We start from the raw sequence: 14,178 nt of genomic DNA, 5'->3' as shown, positions 1-14,178 counted from the left end.
CCCGATGATGTCATACCTCATTGCCAAACTTTCATCTGCCATTGCTGATTGGCCGAAATCTCAGCCAATCAGCAATTTCACTCATCATTGCTGATGGCTCGAAATCTCAGTCAATCAGCAGTGTTATCCTGGTGTGCATTAGTACTTTTACAACTATTAACACTTATTAGAAGACATGCTCAAGATGCCTCCTAAACATTCTACACGGAGTGGAGGCAGCGACAGTAAAAAGAGTAGGAAGATGCTGATGAGTAAACAGAAGTTTTAACTGTTAGATATGCTAAAAAGGGGGTCACTCATATGCGGAAGTTGGGCGGCATTATGGAATAAACGAATTGTGTGAGATACATTCAAAAGGATGAAGAGAAGAGAAGAGAAATAGCTGTGATCACATTCAACAAGGAAGCAAAAAGGATGGTGACATCTAGAAATAAACAGCTTATGAAAACGGGAGCTGTTTTGTCCGTGTGGGTAAGAAGAGCATTGCATTGGATATCATCACATTGCATTGCATCATGTCTGAAGACCATTCAGAATGCCTTAACAGATATGAAGACACAGACAATGAATGACTGCTGGAAGAAATTGTGGCCAGAAGTGGTGCACGATTACAAGGGATTTGCTCCCGAAAAAATTCAACATGCTGCAGTCCAGAAATCTGTGAAGCTGGCACAGTTACTGGGTGGAGAAGGCTTCAGTGATATGACACACGATGAAGTCAATAGTTTGCTTGATGAGCATGGCCTACCACTGACGGACAAAGATCTGGAGGAGTTGACCAAGTCAGCGAGTTAAGAAGAGGAAGAAGAGGTTGGCCTAACGCTTGAACAGCTTGAAGAAGTGCACAGAAGTGCTGCACATCTCCAACAAATTGTGGAACTTTGGGATCCCAACATGACTTGCTCTATACAATTTAAGGCCTCCCTTGACAACATCATTGCACTGTACAGAGCCATGTTAGCCCAGAAAAAGAAACTGCATCAACAACTACCCATAACTATGTTCATCACGAAAACCAAGAGCGCTGTCAGGCCATTGCCTTCAGCGTCCATTGCAGAAGTGCCCGATGAAGTGGTGATTGAAGAAGATCCTTAGTTATGTTAATAATTTTTGCAAATAAATAACAAAAAAATGTATTGTTAATAAATAATTATGTTTATAAATATCAGGATCACTAAGTGAGTACCAGTAATAATGGTTGTTAAGGGAATGAGAAATGGTAATTTAGAGGTTTTAAATGTTAAGGGATGGCTTATGATACTGTTCATAGTCAAAAATTGTGTATTTATTTCCGCATCTCTACTTTCTGGAAATTTGATTTTTGTGGGTAGTCTCGGAACGCATCCCCCGTGAAAATTGAGGGAACACTGTAAATCCTCCAGAGGCTATTGAAATCCATATTCAAATGTAGTTATTGCAACTTTATTATCAGCATTCAAGGAGTAGTACACAAATTTAGTTGATTATTTTAGACAAACATGGCACCTTGTCATATTGGATTTCAGGATTGGATTGTTGGTAATGATAGCTGCAAAGATTATTTATGGATATCTAGCTTTGGAAATTACACGTGCTGCTTGTCTTGTCTATACAGTTCAAAATACAAAATAATAGTTTTTGGGTATGGACTACCTCTTTTGGCTCAAACAAAATTCATGGTTCTTTCTCAGGATTGGTTGAAAAATCATCCGATAATTATGAGCATAACTTTTTTGCTTTTGTAAAATGCATAAAAATGGGGAGTAAAAAAGAAGTTGAAAAACACAAAATTAGTTTTAATGTCACAATGACATTTAATTAACATAAATGCTGGCTATTTAAATAATTATTCTTTTTGCCTTAAACTAAAAATTATTTTTCTCCCACTAGGGTGACTCTGGGGGTCCACTGATGACACTTGATTCAAGACAAATGTGGTACCTTGTTGGCATAGTAAGCTGGGGGGATGAATGTGGAAAACCAAATAAGCCTGGTGTCTACACACGAGTAATTTATTATCGAGACTGGATTACTAAATTCACCGGGATTTGATATAATAAACATTAAATGCTGCATATGTTTGAAGCTGTATAGATGTCATCTAGGCGATGCAAAGGACTATGATTTTATATAAAAGTATTTCTGTTATCCCATAAGTCATTAATAAAACTAGCATGCTTCAAAAAGAAATAATGTATTTGGACTGTTAAACCAAAGCATCTATTGTAAATTGTAAGTTTGCTTTCACATAGACTGAATAATTTTGTTCACTTTCCAATTGTTCTGTTTTCCTGTTTTCCTATGCCTTCAAAGAGACATTAGTAAAAGAGAGTAAGGTTTTAAAAGACTGGGCACTATCCTTAATTATTAAGCAGCTACATGTCCTCTGAGAGGGGCGGCATAAAAGTCCAATCAATAAAATAAACAAATAGTCCGTGGTAAGTTTGAAATGGTCTGTATAAAACATTCATTTTTAGAGAGATGCATATTAAGAGTTCTGGGTTTATCTCATAGAATGTGAGAACAGAAATGTTTCATTGCTAGGCATGCCTAATAGCAGAAGTGGTATTCAGCCAGTTCGCACCAGTTCAGGCGAACCAGTTGTTAAATTTTTGCCCAGTTCGGAGAACCAGAAAATCACACCACTGGCTGGCCTTAACCCACCCTGCCCCTCTCCTACCAGTCACTCCTTATCTTGCTTGCGGCACAGCTGCTGCTACTCTCTGGTTCCCTCACTTGCTTGCTTGCCTCGATCCTGCAGTCCCCACATATAGCCTACATTTCTGCCTCAGGTATCTGCCTTCCCTGACCTCCACTTTTCACCTAGCTGCCTCCCCCGTGCCCTGGCCTACCTTTCTTTTGCCTGAACTGCCTGCCTGTGCCTTTCCCAATCTCCACAGGCTCCTCCCCACAGCACGCCCTTCTTTTCTGCTCCATTTTCTGCTCCATTTCTGCCACCCATGCCTTCCCTGATCTCTGCAGGTTCCCCCCAGTGCATCCTACCTTTCTTCTCTCTTTCTGCTGCCTGTCTTTTCACAATCTCAGCTGCCCTCCACTCCAACAAAGACTATCTTTCAATAAAGCCATCCTAAGGAATCGTTACTTGTTTTTCAGAATATGCACCACTTGACCTGGGTACAAGCTGAACCCAATACTGAACCTAATACATATATTCCATTTTTTAAACTGAGAAATAAATTTCAGAAAAAGAATTCAGTGTTGTTCTGTAAATATACCAATGAATTTTATTCAATGACTTCTTAGATTATTTTGGATTACCGTATATCTTTTTTGTTTGTCCCTATTTTGTTGGATCCTCAATCCCCCTCAGTCTTAAAAATTTACTACACTAGTGTACTAGTAGGAAAGCATAATCTGAAAATACATTTTATTATTGACAAAGTCTCAACAATATTTTGCAAGCCAGTTGTTATACTTTTTCTTAAAAGTTGAGGATTCGATTACCTCATCAACAATTTTCGTTGAACTAGATCAGGGATAGGCAAAGTCAGCTCTTCTATGGCATGTGGACTTCAACTCCCAGACTTAATGAGCTAGCATGATTGGCTCAGGAATTCTGGGAGTTGAAGTCCACAAGTCATAGAAGAGCCAACTTTGCCTACCTCTGAGCTAGTTGAATTAGAAAAGCAAGATGCAGAGACAATATGTTATTTAGCTATGGAAAGTTTAAATAAATGCTGGGCTTACTAAGAACTATCTAGAAAAAAATTTAATAGGATTTTGCTCTGATGGTGCCAGCATTATACTTGAAAGAAAATCTGGAAGGAGCACTAGGATAGCAAAGGAGTTTCCAAACATAATAATAGGCCACTGCTTAAACCAGTGATGGTGAACCTTTTTTCCCTGGGTGCCAGAAGAGCGTATCTGTGCACTATGTGTGCATATGCAAGTGCCCACACCCATAATTCAATGCCTGGAGAAGATGAAAACAGCTTTCCCTTCACACACCCTTCAGAAGCCCTCTGATGGCTGGAAATGGCCTGTTTCCCAACTTCTGGCGGGCCCAATAGGCTCGTGTTTTGCCCTCCCCAGGCTCCAAAGGCTTTCCTGGAGCTGGGGGGAGAATAAAAGCGCCTTTCCCAATGCCCCTGGAGGCTCTCTGGCAGCCAAAAATGTCCTCCCAGAGCTCTGTGTGAGCCAAAAACCAGCTGGCCAGCACATACATGCATGTTGGAGCTGAGCTAGGACAATGGCTCACGTGCCAGCAGATATGGCTCCACATGTCACTTGTGGCACCCGTGCCATAGGTTTGCCATCACTGATTTAAACTATCCCCTCCATCAACTTGTTTTAGATAAAGGAAATAAAGCAAGTAAATCATAAAAAAATATTTATTGATATGACATATACTATTTTTCCATCAATCCAATAAGAACTAAATTGAACTTACCAAAATATCTGAACAACTTTGAATTGAAATTAATAATAATAATAATTTATTAGATTTGTATGCCACCCCTCTCCGAAGACTTGGGGCTGCTCACAACAACAATAAATAATGCAGTACAAATCCAATAATTAAAAATATAGCTAAAAATCTACTATCATTTAAAAACAGTCAATACTACACAATCATAACCACACATAAATCTTACTAGTCAAAAAGGGGATACATCAATTACCCCATGCCTAGTGACATAGATAGGTCTTCAGAGTTTTGCAAAAGGCGAGGAGAGTGGGGGCAGATCGAATCTCCAGAGGGAGTTGATTCCAGAGGGAGTTGATTCCAGCTCCGTGTCACCTCCCTAAACAACATTGTTTAGTTGACAGGACCCAGAGAAGGCCAACTCTGTGGGACCTAATCGACCACTGGAATTCATGCGGAAGAAGGCGGTCCTGTAGGTAATAATAATAATTAATAATTTAATAATTTATTAGATTTATTAGACTCGGGGCGGCTCACAACAATAATAAAAACAATATACAGTGTAACAAATCTAATAATTAAAAGAAAGCATCTAAAAACCCATAATTTAAAAACCATAAAACACAAGCATATCATACGTAAAACTCTGTAAGCCTGGGAGAGGTGTCTCAATTCCCCCACGTATTCTAGTCTGATGCCATGTAGGGCTTTATAGGTTGTTACCAACACTTTGAATTGTGTCCAGAAACTAATCGGCAACCAGTGCAGGCCGCGGACTGTTGACGAAACTTGGGCGTATCTGGGAAGACCCATGATTGCTCTCGCAGCAACTAAACAATGTCGTTTCTTCTCTGTGGCAGCTCCGGCCCTCTGGAACCAACTCCCCCCAGAGATTAGAATTGCCCCCACCCTCCTTGCCTTTCATAAGCTTCCTAAAACCCACCTCTGCCGCCAGGCATGGGGGAACTGAGATATTCTTTCCCCCTAGGCCTTTACAATTTTATACATGGTATGTTTGTATGTATGTTTGGTTTTATAATAAGGGTTTTTTAGTTGTTTTGGTATTGGATTGTTACATGCTGTTTTTATTACTGTTGTTAGCCGCCCTGAGTCTCCGGAGAGGGGCGGCATACAAATCCAATCAATCAATCAATCAATCAATAAATAAATAAATAAATAAATAAATAAGTGAGGGCACCAATCAAACAGCAATTTGGAAATAATCTTAAATAACAGTTTTCTTGTTTTTGTCAGGTATTTAATAGTTTTTCATTAATATTGTAAAACTCTTTCTTGTAACAAAATCTAGGTTTGTGTACCTCTTTTATTGTTCTTATTTAAGTATTAAATGCATTAAATTTAAAAAACCCTACCTTTTGGTATATCTTTTTTTAGTCTTAAAACAATAATTAGGGCAAAGAAGTGACATCGAGTTGGCTACACCCACTCAGTCACATTACCACCCAGCCAGTCTTTAGGGCAGAGAAATGGTTGTTATTTGAATCCCACCACTGCAAGTGATCATGATTTAAATATAAAGAATTTTTTTCCATTCAGAAATATGAAAACATTGCTGTAGCTTTTTTTTTCTGAACCCCCTCATTATTCTCTTATGTCAGAAACATATTGCATTTATTAGCATTTCCATCTATGGGAATAAGAAATGTTAATTTTGATGGTGGTGCTAGGGTAGCATCCAAAACTCCTGCATTGTTTTCTGACATTCTCCTACAAAACATTCTGGAAAGAATAAAGACATTTCTTTATGAAAACATGCATAGAAGTCAATCAACACTGTGCCTATTTGGTAAATTTGTAGAACTGTCCTTTTCAAAGCTCCACCTTGATGAATATAATATATTTTGATTATAATAATTTATTGAAAATTCTGTCATCTATATTTTCTCTTTCCTCACTCTCAAATCTTTAAAAATAAAAGTCAAGCAGGAATCACCATGTTGGATGACTTCTAAAATCAAGCATGGTTGGACCTGATTAGTACTTATATGATAGACCACTCTCCAGATAGGTAGGACAGACTGGAAGTTGAAAAAAAATTATAGAAGAGAGTGGCAGTCACTTCTGCATTGCTGCCAAAAATGTTACATTGATGGAATTGAATTTGACATGAAGAATCTGTTTATTATGAAAATATTATTCCTTCTAAAGGATGATGCAAGTATTCTTGTTTGTATAGTCATTCACTTTTCTACACAATTTTTCTGCTCCCAACAATTCAAATTCTTTTTATATACCGTTCTGCTTCGGCCTAATCGGTTTGGAACAAAGGAGAACCCACTCGCAGAAAATTCAAACCAAAACACATCTATATTTAAAAATGATTTGTACAAAACAAGGTCAGTCCTTTAATCCATGTTGGCAGTGTTCCTGGTCAAATTGTCTAATAGATAAAGAGCAGCTGTGGCTGGGAACCAAATCCAATTTAAACATTCTTCAGTGTTCTAATGTCTTTTAAACACACACCCATGAATCTTCAGGTTTTCCTCAGACAGCTGCATCTCTACGATAAACTTAAAGGAATAACAGCAGTTTGCCAGCAAAGCATTTCTTGAACCCCGGATCTAGGACCTCCACCATTACAAATGTTGAATCTCCATGCCTCTTTACTCATAAATCCTCACTTACATACTCTCTGGGTGTGGTCAACTGTTTCCTAGAGATACTCACTGTCTAGACTTCCTTCCATTGACTCACCTTCTAGAACTTTTCCCGTAAAGATGTTCCTGCCTGCTTTGTGACCTTCTGACCCTGGCATCTAATAGGGGCTCCTGGCCTCCAATGTCCCCCTCTTCCTCTGAGTCAGACATTACCATAATTGGGGTTTCTACAGTCTGGTGGTTCCCCAGATTTCTCAGGTTCCAACTTTCTCTCACTCTCTGTCAAGAACACTGTCAGGAACTCAAACTCAACTGTCAAGAACACTGACCTAGGGTATCAAGAGGGACCTGGTTCATCCTCCTCAGAATCTGTGACTAACTGAGCTGGTTGTAGACCACTCACAATATATACATATTGATTTATAAAAGGAAGGGTGGGCATTTTTGCCTTTTTAAAAAAATTGAAATAAAAAATGAAAAACATTATTTCCTTAGTGCTCTTGGAACAAGTGTTATATTTTAATTCTTTGATTAATTTTTAAAATTTCAGAATTCTAGAGTTTCTGGCATAATCAAGTATTACCATAAACTATTAATGTTAATATCTCTCATTTTTATACATTGTAGCCTGGAAAATTAAGATACATAACAGGCCTGCTGCCTTCAGCAAATCTTGTTTTGCACGCATCCTGTCATAAAATGCAAAGGAGGGGGAAATAATTGGAGAAGTAGGGGTTGAACATGGGAATGTGCAAGAATAAGGAGGGTGACAGAAACCAGAGATCTCGATCCAGACTAAACCATCTGATCAAGGATAAAGCCTGAAAATGGTATACAAAACTTCACCAAGGGGCCACTAACTTTCAAAGCTGTTCCCAAAACCTCAAAAAAGAAATATTGTTGAACCCCGAGAAACTAATCAAGTGGGGAAGCCCAGGGGAAGGGGAAAATTGCAATCTTTCCACAGGAATACCCAGATCCAGTTTTGATTTTACTGTAACTGCCTGACTTTAGTAAAATAATATTTCACTTCAAGAAATGGAGTTAAGAGTCATTCTTTCCTAAACTTCTAAGTCAGGACCAACCTGACAGTCCCTCTGCTTATGCATGGATTACCACAGATTAAATGTTATTTGCACTGAGACATTTACACCTTGCCATTAATGAAGGACATACTTGCCCACTTGGCGAAGGGAAACATCTTTACAAAATAAGACATGTGGAAAGCATACTTTAGAGTATGGATTAAAGGGTGTGTGTGTGTCTCCCCTGGATGATTCCTCTGATTCTTCCTCGGAGATCAATTCAAGGGAAGTTAAACTCATTCCTGGCATGTCAGAAACTGGGTTAATTGGTGATTCTGAATGGCCAATCAAAAGAGATTTATTGGAGGCTTAGGCTGGAGACAGCTTGTAGGGGCAAACGGTCAGTGAAGATGAGGAGCTGCCTTCTGTGGTAGATCCAAGAGCACACAGGGCAGAGAAAAGACAAGAGCAGAGTTCTGCCAGATTACTTGGAAGAAATCCTCACCAGTCTTGTACCAGAAAGCTATTTATCACAGCAGGTGGAAGAGGCGTTGCTGGGAACAATGTGTTTTGTTTCTGGCTGGATGTTCCTTGTTTCATGCTTCACTTGGGGACTCTGAATTTCTCTTGCCAAGTGAACTATTGTGGGTGTGTTTGGCCTGGTCAATACTGCCCACCTTGTAGAGAGTACTTCCAGAAACTGAGAATAACCATAAACAACTTCTACATCTAGTATCCATATGCTCCAGTTCAGAAATCAACTCAAACTATACTGTATAGTTCCAAAACAGATCGGTTTGACATGCCTTAATAGTTAATGAATTATCTACTTTCAGTCTCTCTAGGACTTTCAGCTGACTTGCACCTTAAGGAGGTTGTTTTGATTTTTTTGTTTTTGTTTTTTTTTTGCAAAAGCAACATCATTTAGCAGCAATTAAAAGCACTTTCAATGAGATTTCCCTCTGTCTTGCCGTTTCTCTCTCTCCCTTCCTCCTTCCCTCTCTTTCTAACTCTTTCTCTCTCTCCCTCCTTTTTTTTTTCTCTCTCTCTCTCCCTTCCTTCCTCTTTCTTTTTTTCTCTCTGTGGAGCCAGTTGTAGCACAACAGCTGGCCAAGTGCCTGGATGGGCTTCCTCCCCAGGGAGCTGTGGGGATGGTGGGCAGGGCCTTTCTGTGCCTCTTATTTCCCAGGCCATATGGGAGCTGCTGCTCCAGAGGCTGTGGTGCCTCCACTGAGGATAGAGAGCAGCTACAGGGGGAGCCTCTACTGGCACATCCCCACTGCAGACTCTGTGGGCGGGTGTGGCAGATGTGGTGATGGGGAAGCCGGTCTTGGGAGGGGCGGATCGGGCACAGTAGGTTTCGGCTGTTGGGCAGGGAGAAACGGCGCCCAATTTCACTCGCGGGACAGGAGGCGAGGAGGAGCAGCAGCTATGAAGTTGGAGATTCTTGGAAGGGGGCGGGAGGGAAGAAAACCTTTTTGTGGCCATGAATGTGTGTGTATGTGTGTGTGTGTGAGAGAATCCCCAGTTTATTTAACAGTCTCTCTTTCAAAGCCCCCTCAGCCGCCTCTTCACGGGTTTTGCCTTCCTTCGCTCAGAAGAAAGGCTTGACCAGATAGCCCCTAGAATAAGGTGACCTGATCTTTCAAAAAATCAGGACATCAGGGCATAGGACAAATTATTAAAAAGCAGGACTGTCTCACCAAAAAGCGGGACGTCTGGTCACCTTACTGAATGACCATCTGGGGAGAGAGGCAGGTGGACTCAGTGAGACTCAACCACCTTTTGTTGCTCTGGGCTGGGCAATTCATTTTTCCCACTGGCCACAACTCCTGATCTCCACCTATTCTTCCCTTTCTCCCATAGCCGGAGAAAGCCCACATCTTGCTCTGAACCAGACTCTCCGCAGATACTGGGTCTCAACTGCTGTGCCAGCAGCCAGCCAGGAAGCATGAGGCTGTGTCATCCAGATCACTCCTCTGCCAGCTGGCTTTCCCCACCGGCCTGCAACCTTCAACCAAGCACAGGCCTTAATTTCATGGGCAGCTGCAGTGAGCAAGGCTCTGTGAACCCTGCGGGCTGGAACTGGAAAGCAAGGCCAGCAGCAGAGGAGGGGAATCCAGCCCAGATCCATCACACTAGGCTGAAGGGCCACCTCGGGAGGGGGGCTGTGGATGCTGAGTCTTAGAGGTTTTTCAAGCCTGCCTCTTGGCTTTCTTGGGGCCTCTGGGCATCTACTGTACACTTGCCCTTTCCTCTGCCTCTTGCCCCACATCCAACCCACGACCAGGGAATGTGTCGCCCAGTGTAGCCTCTTTCTTGTGGGCCGCCTGGCTTGTCCACCCACCAGCCAGACTGGCTAAAAATGGCATGTTATCTTGCTCCCGTCTTTGGCCTCCTTCTACCCAGCTTCTTGAAGTGAGCAGAGGTTGCTGAATATAGTAAGCTTGTACTATGTTTTAGGGTTTTGTAATTATTTAAAAAATTGTTCTTTTAAATATTGTTTTTATTTGTTGCAAGCATCCTAGTGTCCTTGAGGAGTTGGGTGGCATATAAATTATATATATATGGCTGAATTTGAAAATTAAGGGAGACTAGGATAGATCTATTTCAGCCTTATTTTGGCCTCATCAGCTAGCCATACCCTCACTGATAACATATCACTGATAACATATCAATTGATATAACATATCAATCTAAGTAGCTTTCTTCATATAATGTTTTGAAAATGTGTTACTGTAATATCTCTTAGTGTCAGTGTTTGTCTCTCACTAATTTCTTTATTTTATTTATTTATTGGAGTTTTATGCCACCCCCCTCTAAGGATATAGGGTGGGGGGGGGTTACAACATAGAACGAAACAATATATAACATCCTATATCCAATTAATTAATTTATAATCTAAAATACCCCCCAAACCCATAAAAAGTCAGTCATTCCCATTCGGTCAACTTACTCTCAACACATTCATTGGGCAGGGGACTAGACTCTAATATAACGTCAGTATTACTTTGTTGTATCCTGTAATGGCTACCTTGTATCTCTGTAAATAGTTTGTTCCTTGTTAAAGCGCTGTCTGAGCTGGAATCAGGAAGTCGCTCCTGATTGGCTCAGACGCGCGCTGCTCTTGCTTTGGCGGGAACCGCAAATGTATAAAAGAATCAGTTTCTCCCAAGCAGAGCAGACGGTACTAGCTGAAAGTCACTTACCTATTCTGAGCTGAATAAAGGTACCGTTCTCACTTAACCCTGCCTCTGGGTTTACTTCACTGGCGACGACGGACGAAAGAAACTACGTGTGCAACATGAACAATCTCCAAATCGGCCGGGCTCCTGAGTTCTTCGATCCCGAGAAGACTTCCTGGGACGACTACCTAGCCAACTTCGAGATCTTCCTCGAGGCAGCAGGAATACGGGACGCCGACGCCGATCGAAGACGGGCCATTTTCCTAAATTACTGCGGTCCAGAAATCCGCGCCCTCGCCCAGACTCTCACCGACCCGCTGCCGGCAAGATCCGTCGCTTGGGACGTCCTGCAAGCCAAGCTCGCGAGCCATTTCAAGCCAACAAAACCAGCCATGGTTTTCCGGCAGCAGTTCTCCAGAATGGCTCAGCGCGAAGCGGAATCAATCAACCAATTTGCAACGCGACTTCGAACGGTGCTTGCGAAATGCAAGTTTGACAACCCGGAAGCTCGCCTCACCGATGCCTTAGTCTTTGGCATGAGAAACGCCTCGGTCAGGAACAAACTCCTCACCGAAGACGAACCGACCCTACAAACAGTGATTAAGCTAGCACAAACCGCAGAGGTCGCCGACGCCGCGGCTAAAGAGCTGATGGATCACGAAAGGAAAGAAGTCATCGCCAAGATAGACTCCACGTCTTCCCGCGCCGAGGACCCAGACGACCTCAGCCCACCAGCTCGCAACGAGGACAGCTGTTTCCTGCTGCAAGACCAGCCGAGACAACACAGACTTCCTCATCTGTGCCGGCTGCCGAGGAAACCATCAGCGCCAACGATGCCCATTCCGGGACGCCATATGCTGCCGCTGCAACCGACGCGGCCACATCGGCGAAGCCTGCAGAGCATCTGCACCGGAGGAAACCTTCTCCACCCCGCGCCATCAACGACCCCAGAACCAAACACCTCAACCACGAGAAAACCGACCTTTTCGTTTTTCGGGCCGAAAGAACTACTCAACCGCTAACCGCGACTACTCAAGAGGTAACACTCAATTTTCCGTGAATAACACGGCAACAAAAAATGGGGGCAAGATTGTTATTTCATTACTTCTAAACAACAAGCCACGTTCTATGGAGCTTGATACGGGGTCTAAATACACCATTATGCCGTGGGAAAAGCTTAAATTGTACATGCCTAGCCTGTCTAAATCTGAGCTATTGCAAACCTCGTTGGTAATTAGAGATTTTCAAGGGGGGATAATCTCTGTTCTGGGCAAAGTGAATGTACCTATCGTGTTTAAGAATGTTAAATGTACCCTGCCTATGATTGTTGTTACAGGGGCTAAGCACTCTCTCCTGGGGTTGGCTTGGATGGGACCTTTGGGAATTGAAATTTCTGGTATTTGCACTGTTAACTGTGATAGCATGCCTAACTTTTTACAAGAGTTCCCTGAAGTGTTTAGCCCCACCTTGGGGTCGTATAAAGGGCCCCCTATCTCATTTTCTATTGACCCCAAGGTCCCGCCTGTCCGGCTCAAACCTCGCAGGGTACCCCTTCCGCTCCTTCCCAAACTTGACCTGCAGCTAGATAAGCTCATAAGCCAAGGCATTTTAGTTCCTGTGGAGCAGGGACCATGGGAAACACCCATAGTCACGCCTCTAAAACCAGATGGCTCCTTAAGAGTTTGCGCTGACTATAAATCCACGCTAAATAAGGCCCTCCAACATCACCCTTACCCCATCCCGGTGGTACAACAACTCCTACACTCCCTGGGGGAAGGAAAAAGGTTTGCAAAGATCGATCTCGCACAATCTTACCAACAGTTGCCTGTCGATGAACCGACAGCAAACGCACAAACGATTGTGACCCACAGGGGTGCCTTTAAATGTACCAGATTACAGTTTGGAGTAAGCATAGCCCCAGGGATATTCCAAAGCATAATGGAAAGATTGTTATCAGGGATTAAAGGGGCCATTCCCTATTTTGATGACATCTTAATTGCAGGGGAAAACCAAGAACAGCTCAACAAAAGGATAAGGGAAGTACTTCAGAGACTTCAGGACAAAGGGTTGAGAATTAAGCCTGATAAATGCGTCTGGGGAACCAACAGTGTAGAATTCCTAGGGTATAAAATCGATAAGGAGGGTATCCACCCCACGACTGAGAAACTGAGAGCCATTAGAGAAGCCCCAGAGCCACAAAATAAGACTGAATTGCAAGCTTTTTTAGGCCTTCTTAATTTTTACTCTGTTTTTTTAAAACAGAAGGCAACAGCAGCAGAGCCTCTACACCGTTTGCTACAGAAAGAAACCCCTTGGACATGGGGGAGAACTTAACACAAAGCCTTTGTACAAATAAAGCAATTATTGACTTCTAAAAGTGTGGTAGTCCAGTATAGTACTTCGCTACCTATCAGGCTTATGTGCGACGCTTCCCCGTACGGCGTGGGAGGAGTCTTGGCTCACGTTTTGCCTAACAAAACAGAGGCCCCAATTGCTTTCTTTTCCAGAACGATGACCAATACTGAAAGGAACTATAGCCAACTAGATAAGGAGGCTCTAGCTCTAGTGGCAGGAGTAAAGAAGTTTCATAATTACCTTTTTGGGAGGAGTTTCGAATTGGTTACCGACCACAAGCCCTTATTAGGCCTTTTAGCCCCCAACAATCCTACTCCTCCATTTATGTCCCCAAGATTAATCAGATGGGCCCTTTTCCTCTCAGGATACCAGTACGAGCTCATCCATAAAGGGGGTAAAACCATCAACCACGCAGATGGCCTCAGTAGGTGCCCCATGGCAGAGTTAGTGGAGGACCCTGCCCCTTCTGCTGATGTCTTAATGATAGAGCTCGAAGACAACCCACTAACTACTGCAAGGGAGGTGGCTGCACATACGCAGCAAGATCCAATCCTAAAACAGGTGGTTAACTGTGTACTTAAGGGATGGCAAAATGACTCTGTGAAACCTGAATTGTGTGACTTCAAAAC

At 42.5% G+C, this 14,178-nt stretch overlaps 1 protein-coding gene across 1 annotated transcript in view; it reads left to right on the top strand.

The window, feature by feature from the left end:
- LOC139153132 (transmembrane protease serine 11A-like) overlaps window positions 1–2,092 on the top strand; it is a 90,444-nt gene extending 88,352 nt beyond the window's left edge. The window contains exon 11 of the mRNA XM_070726729.1: window positions 1,870–2,092. Within this exon, the coding sequence (XP_070582830.1) occupies window positions 1,870–2,031 (162 nt within the window). The 3' untranslated portion in view covers window positions 2,032–2,092. The remainder of the gene's footprint in view (window positions 1–1,869) is intronic.
- Window positions 2,093–14,178: the final 12,086 nt, after the last annotated feature.

The sequence above is a fragment of the Erythrolamprus reginae genome, chromosome Z (assembly GCF_031021105.1).
Source record: "Erythrolamprus reginae isolate rEryReg1 chromosome Z, rEryReg1.hap1, whole genome shotgun sequence".
In the NCBI taxonomy this organism is placed as follows: Eukaryota; Metazoa; Chordata; class Lepidosauria; order Squamata; family Dipsadidae; genus Erythrolamprus; species Erythrolamprus reginae.
The sequence above is the reverse complement of the archived record's forward strand: the minus strand, read 5'-3'. Positions and strand labels throughout refer to the sequence as shown.